Source organism: Abramis brama (assembly GCF_963993115.1).
Source record: "Abramis brama genome assembly, chromosome: 14".
In the NCBI taxonomy this organism is placed as follows: Eukaryota; Metazoa; Chordata; class Actinopteri; order Cypriniformes; family Leuciscidae; genus Abramis; species Abramis brama.
Window position 1 is genome coordinate 36,036,752 of NC_139976.1, and position 20,641 is coordinate 36,057,392.

Below are 20,641 nucleotides of genomic sequence, written 5' to 3' on the forward strand. Positions count from 1 at the left end.
GGTGGAGATGCCGAACTCTGGGTTTATTTGGTATCATTCGGATCTATCTTTAAACATCGAACATACTTTATTAAACTAATATTGTATGCATGTATCTCAAATAAAATATCCTTCGTGTTTTGGGAATGCATATATTTGTGTTATTTCGTTTAGCAAAAAAAGTTTCGGAAGATTGGAACTATTTTTCCTTCTGCTACAAACACGAACAAACATGCTGAAAGTGATTTGTATTTGCAAACCACACTGAGTTTGTTTGTGAATCGCTGGGTGTGAGTAAAACACGTTTTGTGTGTGTATGAGGTTTTGGCATGATTCTAACTCCATAGTGAACGCACTCACACAAGCACAGCACCCAGTCAAACTGAGAGAGTTGTGCTCGCTAGAGACAATTATAATGGCCTTTTTACACGTTTAAACCGGTTTAAAACGCTTGGGATCATGCAATTTTTGAGCGGAGTTTGAAGGCTCCATCTAGAGGAGGGGCTCTGGTGGAGTCACGTGGTCAGAGCGCTTGCGCAGTTGAGCACCAGTAACGCGAACTAGTAGGAAACATCACTCAGTCAGTGGGGGGAAAGGTGCGAGACAAGCGAGAGATAAAGAACTCAGGCAGGTTTGCGACGCATAAATGTTTTAATATACCATAACGCGAGCACTAAATATTCAATAAAGCTCAAATGCTAGCTTGTTTTTTTCACTGTTTTAGACTTATGAGTTTAGGCAAAAGCTCGTGCTCTGGCTAGCTGCTGTAAGTTAGCTCGTGGGATAAAGCCAGAAATAACTAAACGCAAGTCTCGTGCCAGATTACTGATATTAGATCATCGCGAGCTCTGCGCGAGATCCCTCAGTCTGGTGTTTTGTTGAGTTTTGTTTCCGTTGTTTGGACTTCCCTTTGATGTACGTAGGTACTGTTGACACATCACCCATAGCAAACTGCAGTTCATTCGAGTTTTAGTACTGGTTTACGTTTGGCGATTCAAATGATGATAAAGCAGGAGTGTATATAGGTGCCGTCTTGAGATGTGGCCTGCGTTTGTTTGACGATCATGGGAGGATGCGTGGGGCGCGAGCGCGCGGAGTCACGCGGATCGAGGACGCAGAGGAAGCGTGGAGGTGAGACACACTGTTGCTTTAAAAACTGTTGCTTTAGACTCTGTGATTGTGATAATAACCTCTTTGCATGTTTGTTTCCGTGCTTGGCATTCTTGAAAACATGCAAATATCAGGAGCCATCAGCAAAAAGTACCATGGTATTATTATCGTGTAAATACCCAACATGTGAACTAACCATAATTGGTATGCCTGCACTGTATCAAACTACCATATGCTTGCCATTACTGTACCACAGTTTCTTTGTTGTTGAAGGCACACACTTCCATGTGTCTCCAACAATCATATAAGACTCATTAGATGATTGACTGGTGTTTACTAGTACTATGCCTTGTACTGCAGCTTTTCTTCATGTCAGTTTGTTTTGTGCTGATTCTGAAACTCCTTTTTTTGTAGATGTGACAATTCAGGCCCTTGGAAACATTGTCAGTTTTGATCATTATCTGTCTCTCCTCTCTGTTGTGTGTTTTTCCACCTGTGTGCATGTTGGAGCCGGCAGTCGTTCCGGCTGCAGAGTCTCGTCTCAGGGCATGTTCATGCATGTTTGCCCCGTTTGCCATGAGCTCAAGTAGAACATCATTTAGGATAGAAAGATTTTCTTTCCATCGCAGGACATGTAGTCCAATCATGACATCAGTGACAGTGTGACGTGTTTGACTTATATCAGTGAAAGTCTTGAGGACATTGACGTCTTGCAGCCAGTATCAGTGTATTGTAGGATTATCTGTACTTCAGCAGATTGTGTGTGTGTGTGTGTGTGTGTCTTGCTTGAACAGGAGATAATATTTTCTTTTACACATGGGCGGCATTATATATATTATGTGACCATTGCCTGCTAAAACAGGAAGACAATGCATTTCTTCCGTCAAGAACATATTTGCACCAGAGTAAAGTTTGGGAAGTTTATTAAATTACAGCAATTCATTCTCCAGCTTAATAATTAAACATCAGTCCTAAACAGTAAGGGAAAAAAGTCACTATAATAATCTACTAAATATAAATATATATATATATATATATATATATATATATATATATATTAGTATACACACGTTATTATTACTGATTTAAATTATTGAATTTCTTAATATGAAATTCATATTCTTAAGAGGAATTTGAGTTTTTCATTCGTAAGAGTTATTGTTATTTATAAAGTTTTGAACTTTTCAAACTTTGCGTAATATAAAAGTCATAATGAGCATATTAGACTGAATTGTGAGTGTTATTTTACTCAAAAGAATCAGTTCATAAGAGTTATTTGAGAATCTGACTACACAACTATCATTGTTATTTATTAACAGCAACGTTTGAAAAAAAAAATTATTATTATTTGTACTTCTCAAACGTTGCTTAATAAAAATATAAAATCTTTATAATGTGCATAATGCCTATAAGTGTTTGTGAGGGTTTTTGATTCAAAAGAATCAGTTCATAAGAGTCATTTGTTTGAGAATCAGAGTTTTATGTGGTGTGTGTGTTTGTGTGTGTGTTTGATGTATGTTTGCTGCAAGAACGAAGATGCATGTTATCGTCTGTCTTGTATAATGTGACACACAGGAGTTCAGACTCCATGCTCACCGCAAACCAAAACCGAACGTCATAAAAATCATTTCCCCGGCACTAATAAAACAATGTAATCAGTTCTGAGGAAGAGCCACATTGTTTTATAATGCAGCGTGTGGAAAAGGGAACATCTCATGTTCCTGCTGTAACGACGGGAGGGGTCGAGAATCTGTCGCAGCTTGCGTTGTGTGTGTGTGTGTGTGTGTGTGTGTGTGTGAATGTAACGAGAGAATTACAGGAGAAGAATGCAACTTTATGTGGCTCCTTACAGCTCTTGGCCTCAAGACACAGAGCATTTACATATCATTTGACTAGAGCTTATATTAGGTGCTGAACTTTGACCGTCGCATTCTGCGTTACACACCCACATGGTGTCCTGTTGTTGTGGCGTAAGTCATTATCATAAAGTGAAATAAGCTGGTATATAAACAGTGTCCTGCCGACTCAAGACTCAACCTTTGATGTTTGAGTCGTTGACTAGATCACAAGTGTGTGTGAACCTATGAGACAAGCGCCTTCCTTCTAATCGTGCATATAGGACAAATTATTAAGTTGTTTTCAGACTAATTTTCAAGTGTGCACACTATCCTGACAAGTGACAAGTTTTCATGTAGAAAAAATGAGAGATGGCCATCAATCTTTAGTTCACTTGAACATTTAAAGTCCTTCACATTGTCAGTGGTTTCTTTTATTTGACCAAACGTTGGATTGTAAACGGCCATTTGTCTCTGCCTGTCACTTTGAAAGGCCGGTTTAAACCTAATAAGGCTTTACTGTGTCATATTTCATAGGTGAATTTGTAAATTATCAACATGATCAAAACATTGCTGAATAACCTGTTGTAGACATGCCTTCATATTTCATGTTAATCTTTACTTATAAAGTACATGCAACAATAAATTTGATTTTGTCTCTAATAATCACTTGCTGGACTGAAGCAACATGGGTCTTAGGAAAGATTTAGATATTTGGCTTTCAAGGAAAGTTTATTTCTCTCAATCATCATTGTATTGCATTGCATTGTGTTTTGAAATTGCAGAGCTTTGATCATAAGACTAAGCATTTAAATATCATCTTACTACGTACTTAGGCATATTATTGAGAATGATAACTGATATTTTTTTACATGCATTTTTATGTAATTGGTGTGTTACTGTTATAAAGTTCTCATTGATTTACATTACAAGCAATCAGAATTTCATTTCTTCCATAATAATATCAGCATCTGCACAGATTTTTGCATATTTTTGCTCAGTTTGGGTCTCTGAATATGAGTTTGAGCTTCATATTCTCACTATATCATGCTATATGAGCCATAAAAGCCTGATGTATCAAATATAATAAAAAACATTTTTTTAATATGCACATATGCAAACAATTTGCATAAAATTTTCTGAAACAAATTTCAGAATTTAGATTTTTCTGACTATCATTTCATATGTCAGTTTAGAGGACCAGACTTCCTGTAATACTTGAATCCTTTGAATTAGGGATATATAATATATAATATAATATATCAAAATTCCGCAAATGTATATATTGTGATATGCATATCGCAACGGCTTGCAATATCTGGGGTCATGAACAAAAGATAAAGAGAAAATCACTCACTGCTCTTGGCTGAATAACTGTAGCTTTAATAAGAATCAATATATATTTAATTCATACAGTGAAAACTAAGCAGTGTTTTATCTTTACATCTGATTATTCAGTTTCTGTTGTTAAATAAACCTGATGTAGGATAACCTGAACCCCTAAACCCCGTGGTTTACACTTCTTATGCTACAGTAAAACACTGATGTTCACTTTCAGAAGTTGTAGGGATGTTTTCTAGTCACAAAAAGAATGTGAAACACATGTGTAGGTTATATAATTTTAAATATATTTTAAAGTTTATTTTACACACTTAAAACATTATTGTATCGAATATCGCATTATTTAATGAGTTATCGCATTTTTCTTCAATATCGTGCAGCCCTACTATGAAGTTCTAAAAGTTGTTTAATGTTGATATTCGTTCACTCCTTCCATCATTGCACTGTCTGTCAATAAAGCATTCTGCATTCTCAGAAAAAAGGTACAAAAGCTGTCACTGGGACAGTACCCTTCAAAAGGGTTCTAATATGTACCATTTAGGTACTAATATGTACACTCTTGGTACCAATATGTACCTTTGAGGGACTAATATGCACTCTTTAGGTACAAAGGTGTACCTTTTGAAAAGGTACCGCCACAGTGACAGCTTTTGTACCTTTTTTCTGAGAGTGTGGGTGGAACAGCGCTGTAAATCACACAATGTGTCCTGTTCATTTGTAATTACACCTAAGCTGGCCATGCTATAAATAATGTGTTTGGATGATGTCCTTTAGATACTTGGCCATGGTCAGAGACTCAGAGCTGAATCGATGGGAAAGCACTGAATCACACGTCCACCCTCCTCCTATCTCACTATCAGCCTGAACTTCCTTATTTCTATAGCAGGTTTATTATTAGAGGTGTATGCTAAGGCAAGCATCATTATTGCTTAATCGTATGGAGTAACAGGAAGATTCTCCGAACAGTGATTTCCTGTAAAAGAGCAGCCAAATTGCTGCTAAATCTTCTAAACATTACTTACTTGACTTTGCGTTCTCATTTTTATGGTATCTGTAGCCTTACAAATATAGTCTTTCTTGCGTTCTGGAGACCTTTATAATTAAGATTAGGCCGATATATCTGCCAGTATTTAGCATTTCTTAATTATCGGCATTAGCATATATATATATATATATATATATATATATATATATATATATATATATATATATATATATATATATATATATATTTATTTATTTTTATTTATTTTTATTTTTATTTATTTTTATTTTTTATTTTTTTGTTTGGTTGAAGCATTCAGAATCCCGTCTGTTGTGGTTTATTGTTTTCAGGACGCTTCTCGATAATTCAGACTTCATCAAATATTTAAAGTAAAGCTAAATTTGTAGGGATGCACCGATTATGAAAATTTTGGCCAAAGATATATTGGCCAAAAATCTAAACCCAAATTTTCATATAGTTTTTGAGAGACTAATTACAGAAGTCTCATCATTAAAAGACACGTCCAAAGCATCTGTATAATCAAAAGCACCAACGTAAATCAAAACTATACAGTACAGTAGCCTAGTTTGAACCAGTGTAAGATTTAAAATTAATTTTACACTACTGTGGCCAACTTTCCTTATCAAAAATTGCCTTACAAATAAATAAAACAAAGCCTATATAAGGCAAATCAGTCACTGGACAGCATATCTCCTTATCCACTATCCAGTAATATCATTACTAATATCAGTCCTAATCACCAGTGTGTTGGGCTCAACATATCATTGTTGACTCGAAACAAGAGCTGTATTTGACCAGATAACTTCAGGGTCATGGAGGGAGTGTTTGGAGTTTGGCTGTTGCCCTCAGGGTTGTTGTGAGATGTGAACTGGATAGACGAAGGCTGAATTGATCTGTCATTTGCACACAAACAGTCATAAATGCACAACCTTTGCTCAGTCATGTGTATATGAGTGAGTATAGTGCACTTCTGCTTTTATTTTCAGACTGAAGTCACTGTACTCCACAATCATGTGTTATATTGATGCTAATTAATGGTTTATTTATGTATCTATAAATCGTGTGTGTATGTATATATATGTGTATGTATATGTACAGTGAGGAAAATAAGTATTTGAACACCCTGCTATTTTGCAAGTTCTCCCACTTAGAAATCATGGAGGGATTGCATGTAATATAAAATTGTGTAATATCACATGCATGTCCACTGTGAGAGAGACAGTGACAGTCTAAAAAAAAAAAATCCAGAAATCACAATGTATGATTTTTTAACTATTTATTTGTATGATACAGCTGCAAATAAGTATTTGAACACCTGAGAAAATCAATGTTAATATTTGGTACAGTAGCCTTTGTTTGCAATTACAGAGGTCAAACGTTTCCTGTAGTTTTTCACCAGGTTTGCACACACTGCAGGAGGGATTTTGGCCCACTCCTCCACACAGATCTTCTCTAGATCAGTCAGGTTTCTGGGCTGTCGCTGAGAAACACGGAGTTTGAGATCCCTCCAAAGATTCTCTATTGGGTTTAGGTCTGGAGACTGGCTAGGCCACGCCAGAACCTTGATATGCTTCTTACAGAGCCACTCCTTGGTTATCCTGGCTGTGTGCTTCGGGTCATTGTCATGTTGGAAGACCCAGCCTCGACCCATCTTCAATGCTCTAACTGAGGGAAGGAGGTTGTTCCCCAAAATCTCGCAATACATGGCCCCGGTCATCCTCTCCTTAATACAGTGCAGTCGCCCTGTCTCATGTGCAGAAAAACACCCCCAAAGCATGATGCTACCACCCCCATGCTTCACAGTAGGGATGGTGTTCTTGGGATGGTACTCATCATTCTTCTTCCTCCAAACACGTTTAGTGGAATTATGACCAAAAAGTTCTATTTTGGTCTCATCTGACCACATAACTTTCTCCCATGACTCCTCTGGATCATCCAAATGGTCATTGGCAAACTTAAGACGGGCCTTGACATGTGCTGGTTTAAGCAGGGGAACCTTCCGTGCCATGCATGATTTCAAACCATGACGTCTTAGTGTATTACCAACAGTAACCTTGGAAACGGTGGTCCCAGCTCTTTTCAGGTCATTGACCAGCTCCTCCCGTGTAGTTCTGGGCTGATTTCTCACCTTTCTTAGGATCATTGAGACCCCACGAGGTGAGATCTTGCATGGAGCCCCAGTCCGAGGGAGATTGACAGTCATGTTTAGCTTCTTCCATTTTCTAATGATTGCTCCAACAGTGGACCTTTTTTCACCAAGCTGCTTGGCAATTTCTCCGTAGCCCTTTCCAGCCTTGTGGAGTTGTACAATTTTGTCTCTAGTGTCTTTGGACAGCTCTTTGGTCTTGGCCATGTTAGTAGTTGGATTCTTACTGATTGTATGGGGTGGACAGGTGTCTTTATGCAGCTAACGACCTCAAACAGGTGCATCTAATTTAGGATAATAAATGGAGTGGAGGTGGACATTTTAAAGGCAGACTAACAGGTCTTTGAGGGTCAGAATTCTAGCTGATAGACAGGTGTTCAAATACTTATTTGCAGCTGTATCATTCAAATAAATAGTTAAAAAAATCATACATTGTGATTTCTGGATTTTTTTTTTTAGATTATGTCTCTCACAGTGGACATGCACCTACGATGATAATTTCAGACCCCTCCATGATTTCCAAGTGGGAGAACTTGCAAAATAGCAGGGTGTTCAAATACTTATTTTCCTCACTGTATATGTATATTATATGTATATATATATATGTATGTATGTATGTGTGTGTGTGTATATATATATATATATATATATATATATATATATATATATATATATATATATATATATATATATATATATATATATATATATACACACACACACACACACACACACACACACACACACACACACACACACACACACACACACACACACACACACACACACACACACACACACACACATATACACGCATACGTACATATATACATATATATGTATATATACACATACATACATATACACACATACATATACATATGTGTGTGTGTGTGTGTATATATATTTATATATATATACCTACACACATAATATCAACTTTAAGAATCAAAGTACAAATGGCACATTTCATCACCTATGGATACAAAAATATTATAATAAAAAGAAATACATAAATAATATACACGTATACATACACTATCATCTATCATTCAAATGTTTGGGATCTGTAATATTTCTTCCCCAAATGTTCTCTACATTCTTGATCTTGTGTAAAAATGTTCCTTCTAAATGTAATTTTCCATTACACTATAATCATTTGAATGCACTACATGTCAATTCTTGTTTATTAGACTATTACTTTTACATTCCACTCAGTTCTCACTCAGTTGCCCCGTTGAAAGCATCAGAGAAAGTACTGATGGAAAATACAAATGGAAAGTCTTTGTCGACCTTCATATGTGATGTCATGAAACTAACCTCATCATAATTCACTGGAATAGTACAATTCTGGCCCAGTGGTCAAAAAAATAATGTGGTCGTCTTTTTGATCATCAGCTACTCAGTCTTTCTCAAGCAACTTTCTGCTAAGCCATTGTTCCAGGAACTGTTGTATAGCCTACACTTCTCTCACATTAGTGTTAATTCACACATCATCTGCATCGTCTCCAGGTCGTAACGAGCCGCTGAAGAAAGACAAGCTGAAGTGGAAGAGCGATTACCCAATGACGGAGGGGCAGCTGCGCAGTAAGAGAGATGAGTTCTGGGACACGGCTCCAGCATTTGAGGGCCGTAAGGAGATCTGGGACGCCCTAAAAGCTGCCGCTGTGGCTCTGGAGTGTAGCGATCACGAGCTGGCTCAGGCTATAGTGGACGGAGCCAACATCACGCTACCACACGGTGAGAGTCATCACACTGATTGGCTGTGATGAAACCACCTTTGTGTGTGACTTGCTGTCTTTTTTGGAACAGAAATGGGAGAAATTTGGATGAATGCTTATGCTGCTCTTTTCCATAAATCAAAAAGCAGTGATGTGGTGCTGCCAAGCTTGAAGTACCAAAAAAAACATCATAAATGTAGTACATACTGTGTGATAAACAAAATTTAAGTTGGCAAAAAGTTGCACAGAAGTCACACCAGATAGAGAGAGAGAAACGGTGTATGTTGCATTTTATTATTACATTCAGAAATATTGGCAAAATACAGGTACATAATTAAACAAACATTATATAAACATGTATTTTAGTTCCCCTCGCACCACAAAAAGTCCTTCAAATTTAAAGGTATATAGAACAAGAATGAAAATATAATTATAAAATAAATGATAGTTGCATTCATTATAATCATTTATTATAACTAATTGGCTTTTAGTATGAATATGTTTGCCTTATTGTTATCTATAAGCTAGTGTGCTCTAAAACAATGACAAAATTCACATTTATAAGATATAAGCGATCAAAACTTACAGTCTGCCAATATGGATCAGTGATTTTGATGACAGCAGATTTTCTGTCCAATCAAATGCTCCCTAGAATCTGAAGCTCCGCTTCATGGCTTAATCCACGTACCTCTCGTTTGGCACAAATCCAAATGTTTAATTTAACGTTTGGTTGCTATACTATTATTTATGTTAACAAAGCTTTGTACTTAACTCGTGTCCCGATATGGAAAACACCAACTTGTACATGCACAAGGAATGTAAATTGCACGTTTTGGATGATTAAAAAAGTGGAAAAAACTTGCTATGTTGCGACTGGTCAAATGACACACAAGATCCAATTCTGTTTGGCATAAGGGTTTTCACAAGTTTGATTATTTTCTAAAAAATTTAATTTCATTTATTAATATTAATATTTTTAATCAAATATTTGATTTGTTTCTATCAAATAACTATATTTATCTGTTTAAATAGCTTATTATCTTCACACCCTGACCCTTATTTTCTTTACTTGCCCAGAAGGGAAGTTTTCACCATAATGAAGAAGCATTTAATAACATAATGTGTGGTTACACTTTATTTTAAGGTGTCATTGTTACAGTGTAATTATATATTTAAAGGAACACGCCGACTTTTTGGGGCTTTAGCTTATTCACCGTATCCCCCAGAGTTAGATAAGTAGCACTGCTACTTCTGCGGAGTGATTTACTCCAGCTCTGAGGAACTCTCTGCCCCTCACCACGGGCTTCTCAGGCGCTGCGAGCAAATCACTCCGCAGAAGTAGCAGTGCTTCACCTTCTGAGAATATAGTTCCCAGTATGTGTACGGTTATAAGATGGCTGTGTATCATGTGACCTTGTTATTTGCACACGCTGTGACTATACAAATCACAACATGTAAATAGGAAAATGTTGGTGTTATTTTATCACTTATTGGGAGCAGTATGCTAGCTGGAGCCATTTACCTCCAGTCTTTGTGCTAAGCTAGGCTAGCGGTGGGTGCGTCAGACAGAGTTACGGCACGCACGGAGATGAGAAGGGTATGTATGGACTGATCTAACTCTACGGTGAATAAGATAAAGTCCCAAAAAGTCGGTGTGTTCCTTTAAGCACTGAGTAATATTAAGCAACTACATGTACTTACTAGAGGATTAGGGTTTGGTTGAGGGTTAGTTGCATGTAATTATGCATAATTTGTTGTTATTACTATGGTAAGTACATGTAACATATGTAACAAGGACACTGTAAAATAAAGTGTTACCTATAGTGTATGTGCAAATGATGACACGCATCATCCCTCATTGTTATACCTGTAGCACGTTTCACCCCTCATCACTGACGGTTGTTTATATTCTTTCAATCCCTCTAGGATCCCTGACCGAGTGTTACGATGAACTCGGAAACCGTTACCAGCTCCCGGTTTATTGCCTGGCCCCGCCTGTCAATCTGATATCAGAACGAAGTGAGGAAGACGTGTCGGATAACCCTGAGCCCCAGACGGCACAGAAGAAAGAGTTCCAGCTGAAGGTTCGGCTCTCCACCGGCAAAGACCTGCGCCTGAACGCCAGCATGACCGACTCCATCGGCCTGCTAAAGAAGCAACTGCAGGCTCAGGAGGACATTGACCTGGCCCACCAGCGCTGGTTCTTCTCTGGGAAACTCCTGACAGACAAGACCCGCCTGCAGGACACCAAGATCCAGAAGGACTTTGTTATCCAGGTCATCGTGAACCAACTGACACCAAACCAGTGAAGCGCAACTGCAAAGAGATTAAGGACCAAAAACCCCGGCAGCTAAAAGAGCGTAAAATGTTGAATCGAGCAACTTGATCTTGCCGGAGTTTCGTCTTCAAATCGAGCATCTGGAGAAACAAATAAACTATTATAAGCAGATTATGAGTTTTGATTTGGAAATAAACCAACCTAACGGATTGCATCTCTGCTAACTTCAGCAGAAGTGCCAAAATGAATTTAACAGCGAGTCGCTTGACTATGCAGTACCAACATGATCCTCTGAAAGTGATCTCGCTTTGTAAGATAATCAAACTTGAGCTTCGTTTTGCACACTTTGAGTATCTTAGAATAGTTGTGCCTTCAAAGAAGAGTAGATGAAGAGTTATTTTGCTTACGAGGCATGTTTCAGTGCGGCCACACACACATGCTTTTCTATTTTCTGACTTGACGTCTTTGAGCACAACCCAGTACTGTCTATGCAATCTTAAAACAGTTTCAGGCTGATATCATTATATAGCTAATCCACATTTCGGACACGTTCGCTAGAGGCCAGTGACGCTCCTCTGTGCTCAAAAGGCTCACTGTGTAAATCTAGTGCACAGAGACACATTAAACTGACAGTGATGCTCTACATCTTCATCTCCTGGCACTGCACAGTCTTCGTGCCCTGTAGATTACAGATCGTCTTGTAGAGGAATTGGACACACTATCACTTTAATGGCTGTCTGACTTCTTTTATAGAGATGTTATGCTGTAAGCGCTCAGGCTGCAATCAAGAGAATATTGCTACTATTTTGAGAGATTATATTATATACTATTTCAATCTTTACCCTGCTTTTTTTTAATTGCTTATCGTAAGACTTTTTACTGATTCTTAACCCTTTATCAGTGGCATTATAAGCATTGCTTTAAGATTTCAAGTAACAAAGGTTATCTGCATTAGGCCTGCACGAACATTCATCCATTTTAGGCTTCAAAACGTTTCTTTTAGTAAAGGTCTTCTGCTCCTGGTTATAACACCATGTGACACTGCGTGCCGCACACCGGTTAGAAACAGCTCATTACCTCAGCGGCAACTGTTCCTCATTAGCACTGGCGTGTTCGTTATACGTCTCTCTTCTATCACGCCATTCCTTCTGCTCTGGGTTACTTTTGTCTTCTGTTGTTGTTTTAAAGATAAACACTGGTGTACATTAGCCTTCATGCATGAGTTAAATCTCATTAAGTTATCATTGGAAATAGCAGTTTCTTTCCCCCTCCAAATTGCGGCATTTTGCATTTGAGGAATATTCCAGGTTAACTACAAGTTAAGCTTTTCCAGCTTTTACTGTACAGTAAACTATCACTTGCAATGCAAGTCTATGTGGCGTTTTCTTTGGTAATTGACAATATGCAGTAGCTTAAAGGGTATGTATGTGTGTGCATTCTGTCATTTACTCACTCTTATGTTCTACACCTGTATGACTGACTGACTTCTGTGACACAAAAGAAGATCTTTTGCTGAATGTTGGTCACATAAGCCATACATTTTTTTTTTTTTTTAGAATTCAGGCAAAAAGTTTGGTTTATGTCATCTCAATTTTGACTTAATATGCTACAATTTTTATTATCTCATAATTGTCAAAATTGAGTCATAAGTTGACATTTTTGTCAGAATTTTAAATTTTTTGACTGATAATCTAGCTTTTTATCTCTTATGACACATGAAACATAACTCAATTATTTGACTTATGACATCTAAATTTCAACTAGGTATGCCATAATTTTTACTATCTCATAATTGTCCAAATCGAATCGTAAGTTGACATTTTTGTCAGAGTTCTCAATTTGGATTAATAATTTAGCTTTTTATCTCAGTTATGACATGTGAAACATAACTCAATTATTTGACTTGTGACATCTTAATTGTGACTTAGTATGCCATAATTTTTACTATCTCATAATTGTCAAAATTAAGTCAAGTTGACATTTTTTGTCAGATCTCTTAATTTTGACTGATACCTTAGCTTTTTATCTCAACTGTGACGTGAAAAACATAACATCTAAATTATTTGACTTGACATCTCCAATTTGACTTAATAGTAAAAATTGTCCAAACTGAGTCATAAGTTGACATTTTTGTCAGAATTCTCAAAATTGACTGATAATTTAGATTATATCAATTATCACATGTGAAACAACAACTCAATTATTTGACTTACGACATCTCAATTTTGACTTTTTTCATAAATTCACCTTTTTGTCATAATTGACTTTTTATCTCATCATAAATTATATTTAGAATTGTTTTTGTTTTGTTTTTGTCCATAAAATGAAAGTCAGTGGGTTCCCATGTGGTTTTGGACCCTATTGACTGTCATTATATGAACAAAAAACATTATGTATATATCTTTTGTGTTTTGCCGGACACAGTAAGTCGCAGGTTTGGAACACGAGGGTGAGTAAAAGATGAAACTTTTCATTATTTTGGGTAAACCAAGCTGGAATATTCCCAGAAGTCCTTCGCAGCGTAAAGCACATAACCCTTTGGGAACAACGGGGCATCATTCAGGACGAAGAGTCACTCAGTACCTCAATCATAATTTATGTGCGTCATTGATTTACATGCTCTGATAAGAAAGAAACTGTACTCAGTGATGTTGTGTACAACTCCAATCCCGCATACTTTGCTAGTTTTCCCCAGGTTGGGAGCTGTGTGACCTCTGGCGGTCTGAAGGAGAGTTCATTCCTCCTGGCCTTCGTCAGCACAATCTGAAACCCTTATGCTGTGACAACATGTGCTGATGCTGCTAATGATAGAGACCTTCATATTTATTCTCTCATTGGCATTCGTTTCGAGATAAAAACAGTGCTCTATTTTTGCTAGTAATATTCAAAACATTTAATGGAAATAGGCAAAGTAAGAATATAATTAAAATGTTTATAGTGCCAGTACTGGTGTAGCTTAAGTCTGTATGTTGTGTTCATCAATATGTTTTACATATGTGTGCTGATTATGATCATAATGGTTCATTTATGATCATTTTTATTGAAGAGGGACATTGCTATTATTTTCTTTCTAGGCGACACATTCTCCTGCGTTCATACGGGCAATGTTTCAGTAGGTGTTTTCTTCATGTGTTGTTTGTTATCTTTGTTTGAATGGATGTATAATGTGTCTCATGACGTGAAGTTTCCAGATTTGACTGAGGAAGCTGTTAGGAAGCCATACTGTACATGTGGATCTTTTTCGCCCCACTGTGTTGGGACGGTTTCAGGAGACTCACTTTGGACGTTTGTCTTTCAAATCGCAGATTGCAAGAAGCCATTTCGCTTTACTCAAGCCTGCTGTGAGTATGGAAGTTTCTGCCACACAAAAAAATGCTTTGGTTAATAATAATTATATGAAAACATAAGTCAACTTTGTGAATACGAAATCATAATTATGAGATGAGTCAAAATTGAGATTAGAACATAATTCGGAGATACGTCGTTAAGAAAAGTCGTAATTGTCATGAGTAGCTCATAATTTAAATTTTTTCATAATTTAGCTTTTTATCTCATAATTACGACTTATTTTGTCAGATTTGACCGTTTTGATGTCATAATTATGTCTTTTTATTATTTTGATTCTCATAATTTGTACAGTTTGTCATATGCGTTTTTTGTCAATTTCCAAGGTTTGTCATAATTGACTTTAATCTCATACTTTTGACTTTTTATCTCATAATTATGACTTAGTATCTCATAATTGGGAGATTTTAATGTCATTATTATGACTATCTCATATTTATGATCTTTGTCAATTTTGACTTTCTCATAATTGTGACGAATTATCTCATAATTAGATTTTAATATCATTACTATGACTTTATCTCATAATTATGATGTGGCAGAAACATGCTTACATGTGTGCGTGTCCCAATTGCAAAATACAAGAACTTTCATAAACCTTTAAAAGGAATTCATGTGAATTTCTTCATAGATTAATATCTGTATATTAAGAGATAAAATGTGTGCAATTCTTATACTTAAATGTGCTTACGGCCTGTTTCACAAAAGTTATGTATAATTTACATGGTAATCTGTTTTTCAGATGTTTTAATTGTCAATTAAAATGACAGCTGTGAAAGCAAACAGATGTTTGTCCATAAACTGCTAATCATTTCATCATGTTCTCAGATCAGTTTCAAGTGTTTTTATGAGCTTGGGACTAGTTAGTCTGACCTTAACTGTAGTAAAGCAAGTGTTGTTATCATTAAGTCAGCAGAAAAGCTGAACTGTGTGCGGGCGGGAATGTTGATGTGTTTAAAGCGCCATGTTTTATACCTCTCACTGGTTAAATTTCAAGAATGTATAGGTTATGAATTTTAATACCATCTCATGTGCCAATCCATGTTCAGCATCTGTTTTAAAGTAGATTCTGATTGGCTGTCAATGTTGTTCATCAGCTGAAAAAAAAAAAAAAATGTCTGATTGTGATTCCACTGATATTGCCATTATCGTTATTGCTGTTGTGTGATCTTTGCTACTCATAGAATTAGAACGATTATTAAAACTTTATCATTATAGTTGCTTATCTCTGGACCTCGAATTTATTAACAACTGTAATATACTGTAGTAAGAAAGTTTTGAAAAACTTTTATACTACTTTTAAACATTTACATTTATTCATTTAGCAGACGCTCTTGTCCAAAGCGACTTACAAATTGGGACTAAATTAAGCGAGTCATCGTGAAGAGGCAAAAACAACGCAAGAAGTGCTCAAAATACGAAGTCTAGGCATTATTCAGAGTAGCATAAGCCCAATAAGCGAGAATTTACAGGAAAAGGAAAAGGAATTTTTTTTTTTTTTAATGAGGTTAAGTGCTCACGGTAGAGATGGGTTTTCAGCTCTTTTTTGAATGTTGTCAGGGATTCTGCATTCCGGATGCGGGTGGGGAGATCATTCCACCAGCATGGAACTGTGAATGAGAATGTTCTGGAAAGCGATTTTTTTGGCTCTCTGTGATGGAACCACGAGATGTCGCTTGTTGGCCGATCGTAGGCTTCTGGTAGGGATGTAGGCTCGTAGGAGTGAGTGAAAGTAGGAGGGAGCTGAGCCTGTGATAGATCTGTAAGCAAGCGTCAATGCCTTGAACTTGATGCGAGCAGCGAGTGGTAGCCAGTGCAGAGAGATGAACAGAGGAGTGACGTGGGCCCTCTTGGGCTCGTTGAAGACCAGACGAGCTGCAGCATTCTGAATCATTTGTAGAGGTTTAGTTGCACATGATAGGAGTCCGGCCAGAAGAGCATTGCAGTAGTCAAGCCTAGAGATGACCAGGGCCTGGACGAGAAGTTGTGTTGCATGCTCAGTTAGGAAAGGCCTGATCTTCCTGATGTTGTGCAGTGCAAACCTGCATGATCGAGCTGTCTTTGAAATGTGATCTGTGAAGGTCAGCTGGTCATCAAACGTTACTCCAAGATTTCTGACCGACCTTGATGGGGTGATTGATGAGTCTAGCTGGATGGTGAAGTCGTGCTGTAGAGACGGATTGGCAGGGAGGACGAGAAGCTCAGTCTTTGCCAGGTTGAGCTGCAGGTGATGTTCCTTCATCCATGTCGAGATGTCCGCCAGACAGCTTGAGATCCGGGCAGCTACTGTGGGATCATCTGGTTGAAATGAGAGGAAGAGCTGTGTGTCATCAGCATAGCAGTGGTAGGAGAAACCGTGTGCCTGTATGATGTGTCCCAGTGATGTGGTGTAGATGGAGAAGAGGAGGGGACCAAGAACTGAACCCTGGGGAACACCTGTGGTCAGTCGATGAGTTCTGGATACCTCGCCTCTCCATGCGACCCTGAAGGACCTACCTGTGAGATAGGACTCAAACCAGTGGAGGGAAGTTCCTGTGATGCCCAGTGATGAGAGGCTGGTCATAAGGATCTGATGATTCACAGTGTCGAAGGCAGCAGACAGATCCAGGAGAATGAGAACTGAGGATTTGGAAGCAGCTTTTGCGATCCGTAGGGCTTCTGTGACCAACAGTAATGCAGTCTCAGTTGAATGCCCTTTCTTGAAGCCAGATTGGTTGACGTCCAGCTGGTTGTTCAGAGACAAGAATGATGTTACTTGGTTGAAAACAGCTCGTTCAAGTGTTTTCGCAATGAATGGTAGGAGAGAGACAGGTCTGTAATTCTCTACAAATTATGTGTTTAGTGTTGGTTTTTTAAGCAGTGGAGTAACCCGAGCTTGCTTGAATGCGGTAGGGAAAGTGCCAGTATGGAGGGATGAGTTGGTGATGTGTGTGAGTGCTGGTAGAAGTGTGGGAGAGATGGCTTGTAGAAGGTGTGAGGGGATGGGGTCTAGAGGGCAGGTGGTAGGATGACTGGAGATAATAAGTTTAGATACTTCTTCCTTGGTTAGCGGAGAGAAGGAGGAGAGAGGGTTATTGGCTGTGGAAGGGGTCGGTCTAGGTTCCTGTGTGTGTGGAACTGAGAACTGACTGCTGATAGATGTTGTTTTGTTGGTGAAGAAGTTCGCAAAATCGTCAGCAGTTAAAGAGGAGGCGGGGGGTGGTGGAGGTGGACAGAGGAGAGAGTTGAATGTCTTGAAGAGTGATCGTGTGTTAGAGGAGCTGTTGATCTTGTTGTGGAAGTAGGAAGATTTTGCAGCTTGGACATCAACAGAAAATGAAGAGAGGAGAGATTGATACATACTCAGGTCAGATGCGTCTTTTGATTTGCGCCATTTCCTCTCCACTGCCCTGAGTTCGGTCCGGTGTTCACGACGAGCCTCAGACAACCAGGGGTTAGAGGGAGTAGCGCGTGCTGGCCTGGAGGAGAGAGGGCAGATATTGTCTAGAGAAGAGGTTAGAGTGGAGCATAAGGTATCCGTTGCAGTATTCACATCCAGAGATGAGAATTGTGAGGGTGAGGGAAGAGAAGATGACACGGCAGAGGAAAGATGGGCGGGAGAAAGTGAGCGCAGGTTTCGTCTGAAAGTGACTGGTGGTGGGGTTGGTGGTGCAGGGGTAGAGAGTTGTAGATTGAAAGTTATGAGGAAATGATCTGAAACATGGAGAGGTCTCACCAGAATGTTGTCTGTGATGCAGTTGCGCGTGTAGACCAGGTCCAGTTGGTTGCCTGATTTGTGAGTACCTGTGGTGATGAGCCGTTTGAGATCGAAAGAGGCTAGGAGAGAGATGAAGTCTGCTGCATACGGCTTCTCGAGATGAATGTTGAAGTCACCGAAGACTAGAAGTGGGGAGCCGTCCTCAGGAAAAGAGGACAGCAGCACATCCATTTCCTCTACGAAGTTTCCCAGCTGACCAGGGGGGTGATAAATGACTACAATATGGATCTTATTGGGAGTTTTAAGTGTAATAGCATGATATTCAAATGAGTTGTTGTTGCAGAGAGAAGAGAGCGCTGAGTATTTCCAATTGTTAGAAATGAGAAGCCCTGTACCCCCACCCCTCCCAGACTGGCGAGGGGTGTGAGAGAGAGAGAAGTTGTTAGAGAGAGCAGCGGGGGTTGCTGAGTCTTCTGGACGAATCCAGGTCTCAGTCAAGCCCAAGATACTAAGAGAAGAATGAGATGCGAAGAATGAGATGGCTTTAAAAACACTTTAATAACTTTAAAATATTTTTACAAATATTAAGATATCCAATCTTAAATTGAGTATCAAATGAGATTTTTTATTAACTGTGATGTGGGCTTCCCTATTCTTATTAAATTAGAACGATTATTAAAACTTTGTGTGTGTGTGTGTATATGTATGTATATGTATGTATGTATATATATATACACACATATACACACACAGTTCTTAAAATTGGCCATTTTTTTATTCGTTTCATATATTTTGAAAAGCTTTTAATACATTTTAAACATTTTACAAATATCAAGTTATTCAATCTAATTTTTAGTTAAATATGAAATAATAATGATCAAATATTATATTATAGCTGTGGTGTGGATTTCTGTGTTATCATAGAATTAGAATGAGTATTAAAACTTTGTTATAGTTATCTCTGGACCTCCCAGCATTTATTACAAATGTATTATACTAAATACATATCATTTACTATAATATATATAGTTCTTATAAATATCCTTTCTAATTCATGTTTCATTCAGTTTTGCAAAACGTTTATACTATTTTCAAAAAGCTTTCTAAAAATAATTTTGACAAATATCAAGATATTCAATATCTTAAAGTCCCCCTGTGGTGAAAATCCAGCTTTTAATGTTGTTTATATGTCTATGTGGTGTTTTTAAAATGCTTTGAGACAAACCATGTGTAAATTCATAAGTCGAGTATTTTCTCCTTAAAACTGCAGTGAACCAAAGACAGTCTCAAAAACACGCTTTGAAATCGCTGGTGTTTCTGACGTCACAAACTACCTTGTAACCAATCAGATCAACGTGTGATCGTCAATGAGTGGATCTCTGAGCTGAGTGAGTGAGTGGAGGCGGGGCTCATTTGCATATTCATAGAACTGCGTATGAAGCAAGGGTGTAGTTATATTCAAGCTATTTTGAGGCATGACTAATTATTTTTCAAGGAAAAAAACGTTCACATGTCATTTTGGTGATCAAAGGTGATTTTTAAGGGATACAATTATTGACTACAGGGAGACTTTAAGTTATCATTAAATTAAATATTATGACATACAAGGACTAATACAAGTAAATTAATGTCCAACATATCCATAACTAGCCTATAATAGGCTACTGAAACTCATAAACAATCATAGTTGCCGCTCGGTGAGTTCAGTTGTACACAGCATGTTGTGGTGTAAATGACTCCTGTAATGCGCCAGTAAAAAACTGCTGATTCGCCTTTTATTCTTGTTTTGTTTCTGCATCTTGCTTGAGAAACGGTCACGCGCTCTGACCTTTGACCTGCTGCGCTTTGGCTTTGAACCGCAAATGTTTCAGCCACACGGTGGCAGTATTCAACAAGAAATGCTCATACACGTGTGTTTTGATTTTTTTTCCGGCTTTAATAAAGTGGAATATCTTGTGATTTAAAGAAAAAAAAGAAGAAGAAGCAGGCTAGAAGTAATGTTACATTTGATCCTTGTTTTGGTACCACACACCCGGAGAAAACTCATGCAGGCCAGTTTCTTCTGTCCCACTGGACATCGAAAGCACTTCCTCTCTCCTGTTGATCTTACCAGAACTTTTTGTAACAGGTAGATTATTGATATTTCCAGATGTTTTTTATTATGATAATGTGAGGATGTGACC

General features: G+C 37.9%; 1 protein-coding gene across 1 annotated transcript; it reads left to right on the forward strand.

Annotated features, from left to right (window-relative positions):
- Nucleotides 1-531: 531 nt before the first annotated feature.
- On the forward strand, nucleotides 532-15,981 carry ubtd1b (ubiquitin domain containing 1b). The gene is made up of 3 exons (XM_084134755.1): nucleotides 532-1,110; nucleotides 8,930-9,157; nucleotides 11,065-15,981. Exons 1-3 carry the CDS (start codon nucleotides 1,044-1,046, stop codon nucleotides 11,445-11,447), a joined length of 678 nt encoding a protein of 225 aa, XP_083990881.1. The 5' UTR covers nucleotides 532-1,043; the 3' UTR covers nucleotides 11,448-15,981.
- The last annotated feature ends 4,660 nt before the right edge of the window (nucleotides 15,982-20,641 follow it).